The 19,002-nt window shown below is 37.7% G+C and overlaps 1 protein-coding gene across 3 annotated transcripts in view; it reads right to left on the bottom strand.

The window, feature by feature from the left end:
• LOC124709117 (myotubularin-related protein 8) overlaps positions 1-19,002 on the bottom strand; it is a 412,763-nt gene that overhangs the window by 130,829 nt on the left and 262,932 nt on the right. For all 3 annotated transcript variants that reach the window (XM_047240772.1, XM_047240774.1, XM_047240773.1), the window contains exons 3-4: positions 16,670-16,832; positions 14,995-15,152 (exon numbers count right to left, since the gene is read on the bottom strand). In XM_047240772.1, coding sequence (XP_047096728.1) covers positions 14,995-15,152; positions 16,670-16,832 — 321 coding nt within the window. The remainder of the gene's footprint in view (positions 1-14,994; positions 15,153-16,669; positions 16,833-19,002) is intronic.

Genomic DNA, 19,002 nt, shown 5'->3' with positions numbered 1-19,002 from the left:
ATTGTGTCAGACATAGGGGATATAAAAGTGAAAAAGCTGGCATACTATGCTTACTTTCATTCCATAATGTCATATGGGATTATTTTTTGGGGTAATTCATCAAGCCAAGCTAAAGTTTTCCGGGCACAAAAACGTGCAGTAAGAGTTATATTGGGTGTGAACTCCTGCAGAAGCCTGTTTAGGGAACTAGGGATACTAACTACTGCTTCCCAATATCTTTATTCCTTAATGAAATTTGTCATTAAAAATATATCAAGCACGTCAAGATGGCCGCGAGTGTAGAAGTGTGTGAATCTAACTTGAGAAATAGTTATAGTTATGCTGTTAAAAAGGGAGTTTGTAAGAATTGTAACACTGAAATAACAACGCTAAAAGAACGAATTGCTAGCTTACAATTCATAGTCAGTTCCTTAAGAAGCGATATTGACTCACTCAAGAAAGAAAATCGGGATCTGCGATCGAAGCCAACACTAAGTGAAGTGATGCAAGACAAAAGTAATATATCGTCCGAGTGGGTAAAAGTGCCGTACAAAAATAGTGTTCCAACTACAAAAAGAACAACAAAGTCCGCTAAAAATGTCACATTTTCAGAGAAAAACAAATATCATGTTTTGCAAACAAGTGACTGTGATAACGACTCTCCAAATGACCGTGAACTTGAAAAAGACAGTGAACTGAAAATGAATAGCGTTTTTTCAAATAACGTCAACAACAAACACAGATCATCAGAGAAAAAGAGTAGTGTACTATTACTAGCAGACAGTCATGGCAGGAATCTATCCAGCATGCTCCGTGAGAAAAATCGCGACATAGCAGTAACTAGTGTAGTGAAACCGGGAGCGAGATGTAAAAATGTTGTAGACATTAACTCTCAGACGAAATTAATGCAAGAAAATGACTTTATCGTCTGTATAATGGGTTCAAACAATGTGGCAAAAAATGAAGCAGAGGTTTGCGTGAAAACGCTACAGAATTTTTTACAAGCTAATAAATGCGGAAACACAGTAGTTGCCACACTTCCTCATAGGCATGATCTGATTTATAATTCGTGTGTAAACAAAGAAATTCGGAAAACAAACATTAAAATAAGGAAACTGTGTTCTCAATACACTAAATGCGATGTACTGGATATAAGCAAGCTGCATGGAAATCTGCACACGAAGCATGGAATGCATTTGAACTATGAGGGGAAAAGATTTGTTTGTGATCGTGTTAGTGAAATAATCAAAGAAAGACTTGTAAGGGATAGAACAATTTATCAACTTCCTGAACATCCTTCCAACAGCGAGGAAAACAAAATAAACAAGAAAGAAGAACGAAAATACAACGCTGCTGACGTTCCTAATTTAAACTAGAGGTATGTGATGCTGTAAATATGATTCCCAATTACCAAATCGTGAATACGCCCGAACTAAAAATTTATCACCATAATGTGCAATCCCTGCGTAATAAGATCGATGAAATTAACATTCTATTGACACATGAACTTAATGATATCTCAGTGTTATGCATTTCTGAGCACTGGCTTAACCCAGAATTAATCCAGAATACGAAAATAAACAAATTTGTCTTGGCTGCTTACTACTGCAGGAAAAACAGCAAACAGGGTGGGGTAGCAATTTACACAAAGGAAAATGTAGATTTTATTACACTACCTGACTTAACTAGGGCAAATGTCGAAAAGGATTATGAAATTGCAGCTATAAAAATTACTCAGTTCAACCTGGTTATTGCTACAGTTTACCGATCACCGTCCGGGAATTTTGAACTTTTCTTAAACAAAATGGAGTCATTGCTAAATAAAGTAAATAAAATAGATTGTGAATTGATAATCTGTGGTGACTTCAATATTGACTTCCTCACGAATAGTGGAACTAGGGAGACCATTTTGAACCTTGCAACGTCCTACAATTTAAAGGCTGAAGTAAAAGCAGCTACCCGAGTATCAGAAACTTGTCAAACAGCTCTTGATCAGTTTCTAGTAAAGAAGAGTTTACACAACACCTCACTAAAAATTTTCAATGCAGGTTTTAGTGATCATCTTGCTCAAATATTAAGCATAAAAGTACAAGGCAGTATTATTAACAACATGTCTCTTAGAACAACATATCGAAGCTATAATCAGCATAATGTGAACTACTTCAACAACTTATTACAGAAAAAAAAAATGGCTAGGAGTGTACAAAATGAATGATATAAATGAAAAATTCGACTCTTTCATTGATACATTAACCCATTTCTTTGAACTTGCATTCCCACTGAAAACATTAACCATACGGGGAAACTCTAGAACAAACAGCTGGATCACAAAGGGAATAAGGGTTTCATGCCAGAAGAAAAGACTACTTCATGAAATATGTAACTCAAAAAATTCCTCACCTGTCGTACGCGCATACTATAAAAAATACTCCAAAATATTAAGAAAAGTAATAAAAGCAGCAAAAATAATGCGTAATGATGAAATCATTTATAATTCAGCCAATAAATCAAAGGCTATGTGGAGTGTTATAAAAAAAGAATGTGGAGAATACAGACAACCTTGGAAAAATATAACACTATCACATAAAAATAAAAAAGTAACAAACCCCTTAGAAGTAGCTAATACATTTAACAACTTTTTCACAGGTGTTGCTGAAAATATGTTACAATCAAACTTTAAGAGCATCCAGGCAAATGAATATAAAATAAGTACATGTAGAGGATCAATGTACATCAGTTCTGTTTCACAAGATGAAGTAGCTAAAGCAATAAAAGGACTAAAAAATTCCAAATCGGCAGGTATTGATGGTATACCTGCAACAATGTTAAAGAAGAGCGCATCAAACCTAATTGAAGTACTCACACATTTATGCGACTGCTCACTTCAGGCAGGCACTTTCCCTGATGTGTTAAAAACATCAAAAGTTATTCCTGTATATAAAAAAGGGGATAAAGACAATGTAAATAACTACAGACCCATCACAATTTCCACCTGCATCTCTAAAGTATTGGAAAAAGTTATGTATGAGAAACTTATGAAATTTATAAATAAAAACAGCATCCTATGTAATGAACAACATGGATTCAGAAATAAGAGGTCAACGACAACGGCTGTCTATGAGTGCATCAATTCCATCCTAAACCTGATGGACAAAAAAACAGGAAACAATAGGAGTCTTTATTGACTTGTCAAAAGCATTTGACATGGTGGACCATAAAATTCTGCTATCAAAGCTAGAAAGATATGGTATTCGAGGTCTGTCCAACAAGTGGATCAGTTCCTTCCTGACAAATCGTATGCAGGCAGTGTGCGTCAAGCACACAGATATTGAACTAAAAACTGTATCTAATCACTTATCTGACTATAAACAAATAAAATGTGGTGTACCCCAAGGATCCGTATTGGGACCCCTTCTGTTTCTTCTGTACATAAATGATCTAAGCTTAAATATTGATGCACACAAATCAATCATATTTGCAGATGACACCACGATTCTATTAAAAGGAGACGATGATGAACAGTTACAGCAGACAGTAAACACGGTCACGAAACAACTTAGCAGCTGGGCACAGAGTAACCAGCTTGTAATAAACAGTAAGAAAACCGTTGCTCTAAAATTCCACAATGTTCCTTACAAGGACATGTTTATCCCATCAGTCTCTATCAATGACGAACCAGTTGGTAACAGTACTGAAACCAAATTCTTAGGACTTTGGCTGCAGAGTAACATCAGATGGAATAAGCATATTGAATGTCTCAATACAGAACTGAGCAAAACATGTTATCTTCTTTGTTCATTAAAATCATGCTGTAGTGAGAAAACAGTAATGAATGCATATCATGCGTACTTTCATTCTCGTCTTAGATATGGGGTCACCTTCTGGGGAAACTCTAAAATAGCTAATAGCACTTTTAAACTACAAAAAAGGGCCATTAGAATCTTGTTTGGGTGCAAGCCTAGAGACTCTTGTAAACCCCTGTTTAAGAAATCTGGTATTCCCCCATTACCGTGTGTATACATTATGGAAACCTTTTTGTTCTTTAAATTAAATGTAATAGGCAAGGACCAGAGGCTACAAAAAAACTGTGATATATATGAGCACTTTACCAGACAAAACAGGAACTTACATATGACTCAAATCAGCACAGCACTGTGCCAAAAAGGTACTTTTCACATGGGAGTTAAGCTTTATAACAAACTTCCTGAAAACATAAAAGCTATCACTGAGGTCAATACATTTGGAAAATCTCTAAAGTCATATTTACAGCATCACTGCTTTTATTCCATTGAAGAATATTTAAATTTATGAAATTATATATAAAAACAAAGATGAGGTGACTTACCGAACAAAAGCGCTGGCAGGTCGATAGACACACAAACAAACACAAACATACACACAAAATTCAAGCTTTCGCAACAAACTGTTGCCTCATCAGGAAAGAGGGATGGAGAGGGGAAGACGAAAGGAAGTGGGTTTTAAGGGAGAGGGTAAGGAGTCATTCCAATCCCGGGAGCGGAAAGACTTACCTTAGGGGGAAAAAAGGACAGGTATACACTCGCACACACACACATATCCATCCACACATACAGACACAAGCTTGTCTGCTTGTGTCTGTATGTGTGGATGGATATGTGTGTGTGTGCGAGTGTATACCTGTCCTTTTTTCCCCCTAAGGTAAGTCTTTCCGCTCCCGGGATTGGAATGACTCCTTACCCTCTCCCTTAAAACCCACTTCCTTTCGTCTTCCCCTCTCCATCCCTCTTTCCTGATGAGGCAACAGTTTGTTGCGAAAGCTTGAATTTTGTGTGTATGTTTGTGTTTGTTTGTGTGTCTATCGACCTGCCAGCGCTTTTGTTCGGTAAGTCACCTCATCTTTGTTTTTATATATAATTTTTCCCACGTGGAATGTTTCCTTCCATTATATTGATAAATTTATGAAATGTGTTATATAAATACTTGTGCGTAAAGTGTATTATTGTAAGCTTAAATATGTATTATTGTAAGCTTAAATATGTATTATTGTAAGCTTAAATATGTATGCCTTGAAATTACTTTCAGCCTGTATATTTATAACTTGACTTGTCCAATGTCTTATGCATAAGCTGCTATGTAGACAACAGGACCAATAAAATACAATCTACAATCTACAATCACTTTTTCAAACCAACAGCTCAATTCCTGGAATCACTACTAGAAATAAGAATAATCTACACAAGGATTTAAAGTCACTTACTCTAGTACAAAAAGGTGTGCATTATTAAGGAACACACATTTTCAATAACTCGCCAGCAGCCATAAGAAGCTTAACAAACAATGAAATTCAGTTTAAGAGAAGCCTAAAGGATTTATTGGTGGTAAACTCCTTCTACTCTATCGATGAATTTCGCAGTAGGACCAACTGATTTTTTTTTTTTTTTTTTGTGTGTGTGTGTGTGTGTGTGTGTGTGTGTGTGTGTGTGTGTGTGTGTGTGTGTGTGTGTGGAGGGGGGGGGAGAGGGGGGGGGGGGAGGGAGCGAGTGAGAGAGAGAGAGAGAGAGAGAGAGAGAGAGAGAGAGAGAGAGAGAGAGAGAGAGAGTACAATCTAACTTCTGCACCATTTCAGTGTAGTAATGTGTTCATTGTAAATAAGTATTATAGTAGTTGTATTAGATGTTTATTACCTTATAAATAAATAAAAACTTTTTTTATTTTAAATTCAGTGCATTAGTGTTTCTAAAATGATTCTTTCATATAGTGTTCATTAAAAAAATGACAATCATTCCACTTGGGACCTGTGGAAGCTTATTTGTTTCGGTTTTAAATATTTGTTATCTATTATTGTTTTTCTGACATGTTCTGCATCCTGGAGGACCTCCTCACTACGGATCAATTAGAATAAAAGTAAATCTAATCTAATCTAAATCTAAACCTACCATGTCACTGTACTCTGTTCCGACCAGCTTCTTACTGGTGCTGATGATGACATCATCAGCACATCCATCGATGCCAATGGCTGCCTTACAGTATTATTCCTCTCAACAAGCAACACCCTGGCTCTGGATCAGCTGAATCCTTTGTCTCACATGGGTTGCCCACTTCACCTGTCATGCTGGCTAGAAGGCTATACCGTCCCCTCCCTCAGCATTGAGACGTCACTCTCCACAAGAAACAGTTCAGTCATGACACCCCTCAGAGCCAGTCACGACATGATTGGTCATGTCACTGTACCGAACTAACTACTGATCAACTGCAGTCTTGTCCAATGCATCTACACTTCATGTGCCGCCCCCCCCCCCCCCTGCTTCCCCCGCCCCCTCCTTCCCATTGCTCCACAATGTCAAGGGGTCGAAGGCTCTGTGATGACTATTGACAGCCACTACACTTCTCGTCTCCCCCTCCCAAGCTACACAATACCAAGTGGTGGGGGCTCTGATGACTATCAACAGCCACATCATGAATAGCCACCCATTCTCTGAGCTAGCTTCTTTGACCCTAACTTAGTCAGTACCCATATTGCTTATTTGCATGTGCTTCCTGTAATTCTGTTCTGAGTGAGATGTAATAAAAGTGCATTCAGTCACGTGTGGGTTCATTCTACTCTCCGCCGAGTGTAGTGTGCAAATACCCACAGAGCCTTTAACTATTTTTCAGTTTTATGTTAATTTTGTCAATTGCTGTTTACCGCCTCATCATGAGGTATTGTTAGGTTAAAAATAAACTTTATTCAGCTTCTTGTATGTACAATTTATTTTAAAGCTTCTCTGGTGTCCCTTGTCATTGTGCTAAGTGATTTATTTGGATAGTGTATAAAGTAACGTGGTAAGTTAAAATGGGGTGGAAAATACTATTTATAAAAATGTCTGTGGTTTCATTTGAACCAAAAATTATGCAACTACATAAATAAGTATGTTATAGTGATGGACATCATATGCATCAAACATTAAGTCAAATTTTGTTCCATATGTGTGATTATTAGTTAAAGACCACAACAAGGGCCCCTTATCATCCCCTTCTACGGTACCATTAGTTTAATACAATATAGGTCTTCCACACTCTGAAATAAATAGATATCCTTGTCCTCCTTATCTCAGATGATTTTTGGTTTGTGGGGTGCTCAACTGTATGGTCATCAGCGCCCTTACAAAGTCCCAATTGTTACACAGTCCAGTCTAGCCACTGTCACAAATAATGATGATAATGATGATGATGATGATGATGAAACGATGAGGACAACACAAACACACAGTCCCCAGGCAGAGAAAATCCCCACACCGGCTCGGAATCAAACCCTGGACCCCGTGATCCAGAGGCAGACTCTTATCTCAGAAATCCAAAAGTATTTAGAAATTTTTGAAATTTGTAATTAAATGGTGTAACATCTGATGATAGAAATTGGATAAAAATGTGTGTCTTGCAGTACAGATATTATCTTTGGCTGATACCTTCACATACCTATAGTTGTCAGATTACATGCCTGGTGCAGTATTTAAATGAATGAGATAGAAATTATTATAGTAAGTAAGGTTTGTGTACTATGTTCATTGGAGTCATTTCTTATATACTTGGTGGACATATTGTTCTCATTTTTAGTGAAGTGCTACATCCTTTTATATCAATGGCAAAGAATCTCATGGTGCGGAAGTCCATAATACATCAGTGATAAATAAGTGTGAACATTACACCTTCTACAGCAGTAGAGTGCACTATACACACAACACATAAATTCTATAATACATGGCGCATCTCAACTGCAGTGGCAGTTCATCACCACCAAACAGCTGTCATGATAAAAACAAACCACTGAGCAAGATGGCATAATGGTGAAATGCTGGACTCACATTTGGGAAAACAACTGTTCAAATCCCTGTCAAGCCACCTAGGTTTCAATTTCTCCTGCTTTCCACAATTCACGTAAGATAAAATACTGGGACAATGTCAGTTTACCTCTCTACCATTCCACAACCTGAGTGTGTGCTCCTTGTCTAATAACACCTTTGTTGACCAGGTATTAAACCCCAATTTGCATTCCTTATTCTTGAGACACAAACTCTCCAAGAACCATTAATTCTCCATGACATGAATAGGAATTATTATGTTCCCTTGTACTTCTTGCTTTTTTAATTTGCAACATACCCTTCTGTGGTACACAACATTTCATTCTCACATGGTGTAACAGTTTTGCTAACAAGTCCTCCTTGGGTTTAAGTAAACATATTCATAATAACTACAAATCATAAAGTAAAGTTGTACTATTTAACTATGCTTATCCTTAAACAGAGATTAATGGTCACAAATTCTTGTTGATAATATGATGGATAATCAGCCTCAATTAAAGTTGGTTTCTGGTCTTAATCTATGTATGTAACAGTCATCTGTTGATTACTTCTGGTTACTCATGTAAATGTTAGTTAGATAGCACAAAATAAACAAATTGTTGGAGCATAAGGTTGTTCTATTTTTGAAGAGCATGTCTAGGCACTTCACTGTCCCTTGTAGCTCACCTCCTGTCATTAACTTGTCTGGACTATATAGGGTAATTCTGTGATGTTATTAAAAACTGTCAGAGATGATGGAGAGTGGCAAACTTATCAATTTGAGGTAAGGCAACATAGCCCAGAAACGCCCAAGTTGAAAGGTGTAAGTGAAAATCTACTCAAGTTCAACCTTAGCTTTGCACAGCACTAAACTAAGGGCCCAACTACGAAACCCTGAATATGATGTACAGAATTCCCACTGAATACTCTCCAATACCCTCTGATAATTTCCCTTCGTGAGGGACTAATAATGGTGATGTCAGAGAGACCGAAAATCCTAAGTCTATGGTACAGTAACAATGAATCCCATTTACCAGCACAAGTCTCACAAACTGCTACATTGATATTGTTTGAACAGTGTCAGCGACAGCAAGGATTCTTGCTAGGAATTCTCTCCAGTCTCGACAGACTTTTCACAGGGCCCCACAAGAAAAAAACAAGGGAGGTTAGATCAGGTGAATGTGTCGGCCAAGAAACAGGACCACCTCCGCTTATCCACTTTTCACAGAATGTGTGATGTAGTTGTTCACAAACCCTCTGTTCAAAGTGAGGTGAGGTTCCATCATGTTGGAACCACATCTGTTGATGAATGACAAGAGGGATATTTTCCAGGAACTTGGGTAGTAAATCTCTGATATACATTGTGTACACTATTGCATTTAAGTGGGGAGGAAGAAGAAATAGGCCTAGTATATACTCAATGACTATCTCCGCCAACACAATGACTGATAATGAGGTCCAAAGTCAGAAGCAATCAAAGCATGCACTTTCTGTGGACAGTAGGGGGTGTAGCTGCATTTCCTATTATACTTGCCACACAGTACTCTGCAAAACATTCCTTTCATGCACAACTGAATGAGTGTTGATTGCAGGTGCCTCATCTATTCGAGCTAGCACTGTATCTTCTAAATTAAGAGTACGCGTAGTTTGTCACCATTCTCTGTCATCGTACTATGGTACCAATTGCACGATTTCACTTAATTAATGGAACAGTCTTAAAAACTTGGTGTGAGTCAGATGTATTCTACACATATATTTATTCCTGTGCAACCTTTCCACCTCTCTGCTGTTTCCATTTGCTTGCCCATTTACGAAAATCATGTCTGCAAGGTCTGTCACCAGGTACATCTCCATTTAGTCAGGGCTGATCAATGTTAATCCTTCAACTTCTGAACACAGGTTGCAGTCTACTACAGTACAGACATTGTATACCAGAGTTGCTCATGTCAGTACACAGTATGCCACCTGCATTGGATTAGTTGAGTTGTTATCCCAGTCTCTACCCCTACGTGCCTGTTGGAGTTGCCTACCCTATAATTTTAGCAACTATGGTATCGGTGCATGTATTCCACTATCTGAGGCATCAGAACAATTTTCCCTTATAACTTTCCACTCTTTTGTTTTCAGATCAGGTTCCCTTTTTCAATTTGCTACATTTAACATTCTCCACCATTCCTTATAGTTTGTAATACCATCCCAGCATCACCATGCATAAATTACATTTTAGTGCCTAGAGACTATAATTATCCAGACTATTCATCCAGTTATTAGAAGTTGTTTTACAGGTGGGATTCTTTCAAGATAGTGGGTGAGGAGGTTACTCGTAGGTGTCTATAGGTGTAGGCACAATAACTCTGCTACTATGTGAAGTCTCTCCGAGGATATAACCGAGAGTTAGGTGTGCCAAAGTGTACAATTAGTAATGAATAAATAAATAGATGAGTGAATAATAGATTTGTTGTCACTGAATTTTTGTAGGGATAAATTTATTATTCAAGCTGAACATTGCAGTTCTTCTTCAATTACCATGCTGATCTAAATGGGCATTTATCTGAATACATATTAGGTTGTACTCTCATGTTCCCAATTTCGGTGCAAGAAAATGCTGTTGCTGATAAAGATAACACACACAAGTAATGCATCCACCAGAATAAAACTGAGAAAAATGCACAGGTCAATAGGGATACTTCATTTTAGTTGGTATCAGCACTGCATTAGAATACTGCTTTGAATAAATGAGCAATAAATGTTACATTCAGATCACTGTGCAGAGCATATTCAGGACAATGTTGTCATCCGGAGAAACAAAACTGGCATTCTAGGGATCGAAGCATCAAATGCTGGATCCCTTAATCAGGCATGTAAGTTATAAAACTTGAAACGGGAAATGGATAGGTTAATGTTAAATACAGCGGGAATTAGGTAAGTTTGGTGGCAAGAGGAACAGGACTTCTAATTATGTGAGTGGAGTGTTATAAATACAAAATCAGATAGGGGTAATGCAGAAATGAGTTTAATAACAAATAAGAAAACAGGAATGCAGGTAAGTTACTATGAACAGCACAGTGAAAGCATTATTATAGCCAAGACAGACACCAAGCCCACATCCGCCACAGTTGTATAAGTTTATATGTCAACTAACTCTGCAGATGAAGAAGAGATTGGAAAAAAAGTATGATGAGATAAAAGAAATTATTCAGATAGTTCAGGGGGATGAAAATTTAATAGTGATGAGGGGACTGGAGTTTCATAATAGGAAAAGGAAGAGAAGGAAAAGTAGTGAAAGAATATGGACTGGGGGAAAGAAATGAGAGCAGTTTGTGTGTGAAGAGACCTGGATGCCAGGTTTCATATTAATTATACAATAGTAAGGCAGATTTTGAAATCAGATTTAAAATTGTGCGATATTTCTAGGCACAAATGTGGATTCTGACCACAACTTATTGGTTATGAACGCTAGATTAAAACTGAAAACATGGCAAGAAGGTAGAAAATTAAGAGTTGGAACCTGGATAAGCTGAAAGAACCATAGGTTGTTGAGCGTTTCAGATAGAACACTAGGCAACAGACGACTGGAGCAGGGCAAAGGAACACAGAAGAAGACAAACAGGTAGTCCTGAGAGATGAAACAGTCAAAGCAGCAGAGGTTCAAATAGGTAAAAAGACAAGGCCTGATAGAAATCCTTGCATAACACATGAGACACTGAATTTAACTCACGAAAGCAGAAAATACAAAAACGCAATCGATGAAGCACGCAAAAGGGAATACAAGCATCCCAGACAATCGCACAAGGAATTGATATGAGTAAGGCAAGGGTCCTATGCATTCTCCATCAACATAGGTTCCATCCCTATCGCATCTCTCTCCATCAAGAGCTGCATGGAAACGATTATGGGAATTGTAGTGTTGGCAGAAGAGCCAACACTGTTTTTCTAGAGGAGGCCGAAATGCATGCGTTTAATTACACGCTGACTGGCATGAGGTCTGGAACAGGACAATATCTTGAGAATTGCAAATAAAGTACGTAGATGAGGTAATACTTAACTTTAATCCACAATTGTAGAACATCTCTCTTGATGATACATACTTCACATAATAAATATCAATTGAATACGGCGCCTTGCTAGATCGTAGCAAATGACGTAGCTGAAGGCTATGCTAACTATCGTCTCGGCAAATGAGAGCGTATCGGTCAGTGTAGCTTCGCTAGCAAAGTCGGCTGTACAACTGGGGCGAGTGCTAGTAAGTCTCTCTAGACCTGCCCTGTGGTGGCCCTCGGTCTGCTATCACTGACAGTGGCGACTCGCGGGTCCGGCGTATACTAATGGACCGCGGCCGATTTAAAGGCTACCACCTAGCAAGTGTGGTGACACCACAGGAATCATGTTAACTTCTGTACACAGGCATTAAGACAGGATACCCCGGATGTATCATGTATCTTGTTTAGTAATGAAGACAAATTTACCAATCATGGCCATGTAAACTGCCAAAACATGCGCTATTGGTCTGTAGACAATCCCCATTGGCTTTGTCAGGTGGAACGTCAGCTCCATAGAATGTAAACATGTAGTGTGGGACAGTGAACCATCAGCTCATAGGCCTGTTTTTCTTCAATGGAACACCGAGCATGCTGAAGTATCACAGCCTCGTAACAGGCCAGTGTCCACAAATGCTAGAAGACATTCCTCAGCAGATTAGGAAGAATCTGGGGTAGCAACATGGCTGTCCAGCTCATAGTGCACAAAGTACTACAATATGTGTTCACAAATAGTTTCCAAATTGTTGAACTGGATGCAGATGACCTGTACCTTGGTCAGCCCATTCCCTGGACTTGACCACTGTAGACTTTTTTTCTGTGAAGAAAGCTGAAAGATGCTGTCTACGAGGACATACCAACCACACTCGATGATATGCAATGATGTATTACTGCAGCCGACTTTGACATCTCTGCTGAAATGCTAGAACGTATGCAGCAATCATTCCGTGTATTGCCACTGGCAGTTGTCATTTTGAACACAATCTGTCATGGTCAGTTGTCTCATTACTAGTCACAATCCACACAACTAGTGTATGTACTTGTGTTATTCTTTCTTTAATGCGTGCTGTCATAGGTGATGTACAAGTGTCAGTGTTGGAACTTTTCAAAATACAATATCTCATAAATGACTCGCAATATAATCCTTCAACAAACATGACTGACATTCCAATTTACCCTACTTTTAGTTTGTAGTCATCAATAGGCGTTGTTCCATTTATAAACTGTATTTTGGCGCAAAAAACACACTTTCTAAGTATTATTACGATCTGTTGGTTGGCTAACATACGAGCCCTTGACTATCAATCCATTCTGTGAAAACCACACATCAACAAACTTTCGATATCCGCAATATTTCCGGTGGAAGTTTTAGGTGATTCACCCTGTATATTTACTATCTTTATTATTCATGATTCCCATCTGCAGCAAATAAACGAGGGAATCCAAATTTCTAGTCCTTCAATACATCCATGTCTGATTATTGTAATTCCCCCCTCCCCCCAACAGCAGTTTCCTCCCACTATGTCTCTTCTTATTTCATTAATCTGCAAACTTATCATTGGTATCATTCTCTGGCTTCTGTGATCTTAAGGAAACCTTTCACCTCAATTTCAATCCGCTCCCTGTAATTACAGACTTATTCCAATTTCCCTCTTTTACAATCGTTAATATACAACTTGGATGTCTTACATGTACATTTGCAATGGAGTTCTAAATATCTTGTGGAAATCTATATAGGATTTGAAAGACAAGTGGGAGAACCAAGTGACAAGTTGAAAATTCGACAGTGTGAGGAACGCGCCTGGCAGTCACGGACCTAGAAGGGAATGCCACGAAACAGCTGACACCGGGGAAAACAGCGGAAGTGGGCACAGACAGAAGATGGAACACCTGCCGACCAACTGACACGATCACGCTGGAGAAGGTCGGAACTGTCACCAACAGCAAAAATGCAGCCTGTCAACAGTGCTACGAATGTGCCTGCAGGGCGCAGACCTAGAAGGGAATGCCATGAAACGGCCGCCACCAGGGAAAACAGCAGAAGCAGATGCAAACAGAAGACGGAACATCTAGGGACCAGTTACAGGAAGCAATTGATGAAGACGCCGAGGTACAACGTTGAAATATTGTGTTAGAAAAATGCAGACCACTGGCAATACATCCGATTCAACAAAATGTCACAAAATTGCCGGAATGGTCTAAGAAATTACAAGCTGAAAATTGTTTCTTTATTACCACAACTAATATTTCAAAGGTGAGAAAGACTTTTAAAGGATGTACATCACGTATCTCATAAAACACAACTTATAACAACATGTTACTATGAAGGAAGGGAAGCAGCAATATTAAGGTTTAATGTCCTGTCGGCAACAAGTTGTTAGAGACACAACCCATCCTCACATTAGAAAGTTAAGGGAAAGGAAATCGATCAAGTTCCTTCAAAAGGAACCTTCCAGCATTCACCTTAAGTGATTTGGGAAAATCACAGAAAACGTAATCTGGATGGCTTCACTGGGTTTGAACCGTTGTACTCTGCAATATGAGTCTTGTGTCCAACCAATGCGTGGCCATACTTGGAATGTCACTATGTTTCTAGGTCAGTAACAAATCTGGATAACTGGCTCTGACATTTCAACAGGGTACTTGCAGATCACTCGCTGTAAGAAAGAGTGAACCAAACAGTAATCTTGGATACCGTGTCTTCACATATGCCAACTGACTTCAAAGAGCAATACATACTCTTTCTGCTCAACATAACACATTTGAATCTTTTCTCTATAATTAAATTAATAATTAAAATAGACTATGACAATCTTTTTACTCAGTTAACCTATCACTCTTCCTGTCTATTTTTATTCTCTTTATTACCTTTTTATTTATCTTTATCTATAAAATTCCATGCTTGTTTATTGCATGCTTTCAGCAAGATGTTCAGCTTTTTTCTAAAGATCTTTACATCACCCACCACCAAGGAACAAAAATTATAGCCAGGAAGTCAAATACTTAAGCTTACACAGTGCCCTTTTTGACGTGCAGGACCTTCGGTACAATTTTACTCATATGGGTGTCAGTTTGTGAATTGACATTTGCTTATTTCTTCATGAGGTAATTATCTGTAACAAACACCTGCACTTGATATATAATGTCCTCAGATAATTCAAAATTGAGCAGCCTCTGCAAACCTCATAGTCTTTGTTGAGCAACGTTAGACTCCACTGGTCATTAGGCACCCTCATGCGTTGATACTCTGACTGTAAGTCAAAAAAGTTCCATCCTGCTTGTTTTGGAATGTCTTCTGTACTGGACGTATAGTGAAAGCAGTACAGGTCTTCAATGTGAACTGAAAAAGAAGAGAGTAAGTTATCTAGTTGGTTCCATGTTCTATAACTCACTTTCATAAGGAACACTACTCTGTGAAATGTGTCAATTGTTGAACAGTTAAGACATATTTACGACACACATTATCAGAATCAACAACAGTTTAAAAACTGCTCAGCTAATAAGTGTCTGTGAGTTTTAGTTAATATTTTCCACAGTATAAATAGATAGGACTAAAAGACATTGCATTGGTGTTTGAACTTGCACACATCATTTCAACTTACTTGCCTGTTTAAATCAATAATCAGCCTACACATTATCCTTATCATATCTAGAAAAGAAAATTGGCCAAACACATGGACTTTCTATCTTCTAGAAACTGACAACTGTCTTTATAGAAAAGGTAGCTGAATATGATGATACAGAAACATTCTTGAAAGTTTAACTGAATGCATTTCTCCATCTCCACTCTACAAATCACAACTGGCATTTACATATAACCAGATAACAACCTCCATAAAATTGTCATTTGTGATCTCCTCTGTTAATACTTCCCAGTGGTTTTTTTAAACAATGGTAATTGTATTATCTGCAAAACCAGTTAGTTCTGTTTTATATTCAAAAGTGTAGCCATACAGAAGAACATAACAGAAAAGATACTGAAAAAATCATTTTTGCTCCTCAAACAATCCTAACTTGTAGAGCATAAACCTATAAACTACAAGTGAAAATCTGTCCCAAAACAGGACCTGAATCCTGATTTACTGCTTTTTGTGAGCAGGAAAATATGGTTTGAGGCATGGTCTGGCACAAATTTTCAGTTGTCACTGTTAAGCTTACTAAAATGCCAATTTTTCTAAATGATTTTTCACCAATACCATTTCATGTCTTTACATCATTTCTTCTCCATCAATCCCTTCTTCATTTCATTTCAATACATTCAATTAATTTCATATAATAGAATACTTTTGCTGTAAATGATATAAAATCACTGTACAAGTCTATGATCATCATTATCACTTGTCAATATAATGGTCCATCTTGAGCGCTATTTTTACATTTATTTTATTAAATATACATCTTACACATTTGGCAATAGCAATAATCATCATTACATTTACAAGTGTACATGTGAATCAATGAGATACAGCATATTGAGACTTTAAATGTTATTCTGATTGTAGCTGCCACCGAAACATGTTCAGTTGTTAATTCTTAAAAAGTAAAATTAGAAAATAGCACTCAAGATGGATAATTATACTGATTAGTACTTACTTTACCACATTTAACATATATTATGCTTTATACAATTTCTAGGATAACTCAGCTTGTCATCCACCATCAACATACACAACATGTTATTAGTTTCCATTCATGGTTGTCTGAAATACATAAGTATGAAAGACCAAAGAAAGAACTGACAACTACCTATTCACCATTACCATTTATGTCAACCACGTACCTAATTTTCACCTATATTATGCATTCATTATTAATAATAGCACAGGAGAGATATTTTGTAACATTGTTGCAACTCACCAGGCAATGAGAGTTTCTGTAATGTGCAGTAAATTTCATGACAGTCTCTTTCCTTGGGCACAACAAATGTTACTGACAGGAAAGTTTTACATCTTATCTGCAATGGTGACCCAGTTGTTGTAAGTGGCAGTTTCTCCACCGTTGCTATATGGTTGTGAAGGATCTGTCAAGAAAAAAGGAAAGCAATTGTTTTATGTCACTTTACACAGCAAATTGTTTCGTCATTTGCTACAAATTGCATTACTGCGTCTGTTCCCATGACGATTTATTACCTTCTGTTACAAAGATAGACAGAAAAACTCACATAATTTCAATAGGAATGATTTTTTCTTTCATTATTACCTCACTTGCTTAGTTTTAAGAGGAAACAAATATAAAGAATGTAACATTTACACTGTTTTATTCACATTTTTTTTCTGAATACTCTCTTTTAACACACACTACATATATTCTTTGAAAACTTCTATTGTCTATGCATCAACATGCTCTCATTATGCTGAGAAATTAGAATATATCTACCAACAGTTGCCAAATAAATTACTGTAAATTCCACTGTTGTTGTATTTGTTATTGTTGTTGTTGTTGTTGTCTTCAGTTCAAAAACTGGTCTGCTGCAGCTCGCCAGGCTACTCTACACTGCGCAAGCCTCTTCATCTCAGAGTAACTACTGCAACCTACATTCTTTTGAATCCGCTTACTGTGTTCATCTCTTGGTTCCCTTTTACAATTTTCACCTCCCACACTTCCCTGCAATATTACATTCATGATCCCTTGAGGGCTCAGTATGTGTGCTATCAACCAATCCCTTCTTCTAGTCAAGTTGTGCCACAAATTTCTTTTCTCATCAATTCTATTGAGTACCTCCTCATTAGTTATGTCATCAATCCATCTGATCTTCAGTATTCTTCTACAGCACCACATTCTCTTCTTGTCTGAACCATTTATCATCCATGTTTCACTTCCAAACATGGCTACACCCCGCACAAATACTTTGAGAAACGACTTCCTGAGACTTAAATCGATACTCGATGTTAACAAATTTCTCTTCTTCAGAAACTTTTTCTTGCCATTGCCAGTCTACATTTTATATCCTCTCTACTTCAACCATCACCAGTTATTTTGCTGCCGAAATAGCAAAAATCATCTACTACTTTAAGTGTCTCATTTTCTAATCTAATTCCCTCAGCATCACCTGGTTTAATTCAACTACATTCCACTGCTAGATGATAATAGGAGATTTCAATTGGAAAGTAGAACAAAAACCAAATAATGATTATTCACTGAGGAACTTTGCACTTACATAAACTAATCAAAAACCTCATTTCAGCATATTATGCCCTCTGCCCATGAACCATGGACCTTGTCATTGGTGGGAAGGCTTGCATGCCTCAGCGATACAGGTAGCAGTACCATAGGTGCAACCACAATGGAGGGATATCTGTTGAGAGGCAAGACAAATGAGTGCTTCCTGAAGAGGGGCAGCAGCTTTTTCAGTAGTTGCAGGGGACATCAGACTGGATTATTGACTGATCTAGCCTTGTAAGATAAACCAAAATGGCCTTGCTGTGCTGGTACTGCTAACGACTGAAAGCAAGGGAAAATCTACAGTCATAATTCTTCCCAAGAACATGCAACTTTACTGTAAGGTTAAACGATGATAGTTGTTCCTTTGGGTAAACTATTCCGGAGGTAAAATAGTTCCCCATTCGGATCTCCGAGTGGGGACTACTCAGGAGGATGCTGTTATCAGGAGAAACAAAACTGGCGTTCTACAGATCAGAGTGTGGAATTTCAGATCGCTTAATTGGGTAGGCAGGTTAGAAACTTTAAAAAGGGAAATGGATAGGTTAAAATTAGATATAGTGGGAGTGAAGTTCGATGGAAGGAGGAACAAGACTTCTGGTCAGGTGAATATGCATTATAAATACAAAATCAAATAACAGTAATGCAGGAGTAGGTTTAATAATGAATAAAAAAACAGGAGTACAGCTAAGCTACTACAAACTACATAGTGAACGCATTATTGCAGCCAAGATAGATATGAAGCCCTTGCCTACCACAATAGTATATGTTTATATGCCAACTAGCTCCACAGATGACAAAGAAATCGAAGAAATGTATGATGAGATAAAAGAAATTATTCAGGTAGTGAAGGGAGATGAGAATTTAATAGACATGGGGGACTGGAATTCAATAGTAAGAAAAGGAAGACATGGAAAAGTAATAGGTGAATATGGGATGGGGTTAAGGAATGAAAGAGGAAGCCGCCTAGTAGAATTTTGCACAGAGTTTAACACTTGGTTTAAGAATCATGAAAGAAGACTGTATACGTG

The sequence above is a fragment of the Schistocerca piceifrons genome, chromosome 7, assembly GCF_021461385.2.
Source record: "Schistocerca piceifrons isolate TAMUIC-IGC-003096 chromosome 7, iqSchPice1.1, whole genome shotgun sequence".
NCBI lineage: Eukaryota > Metazoa > Arthropoda > Insecta > Orthoptera > Acrididae > Schistocerca > Schistocerca piceifrons.
This window is presented reverse-complemented; position numbering and strand designations above follow the sequence as displayed.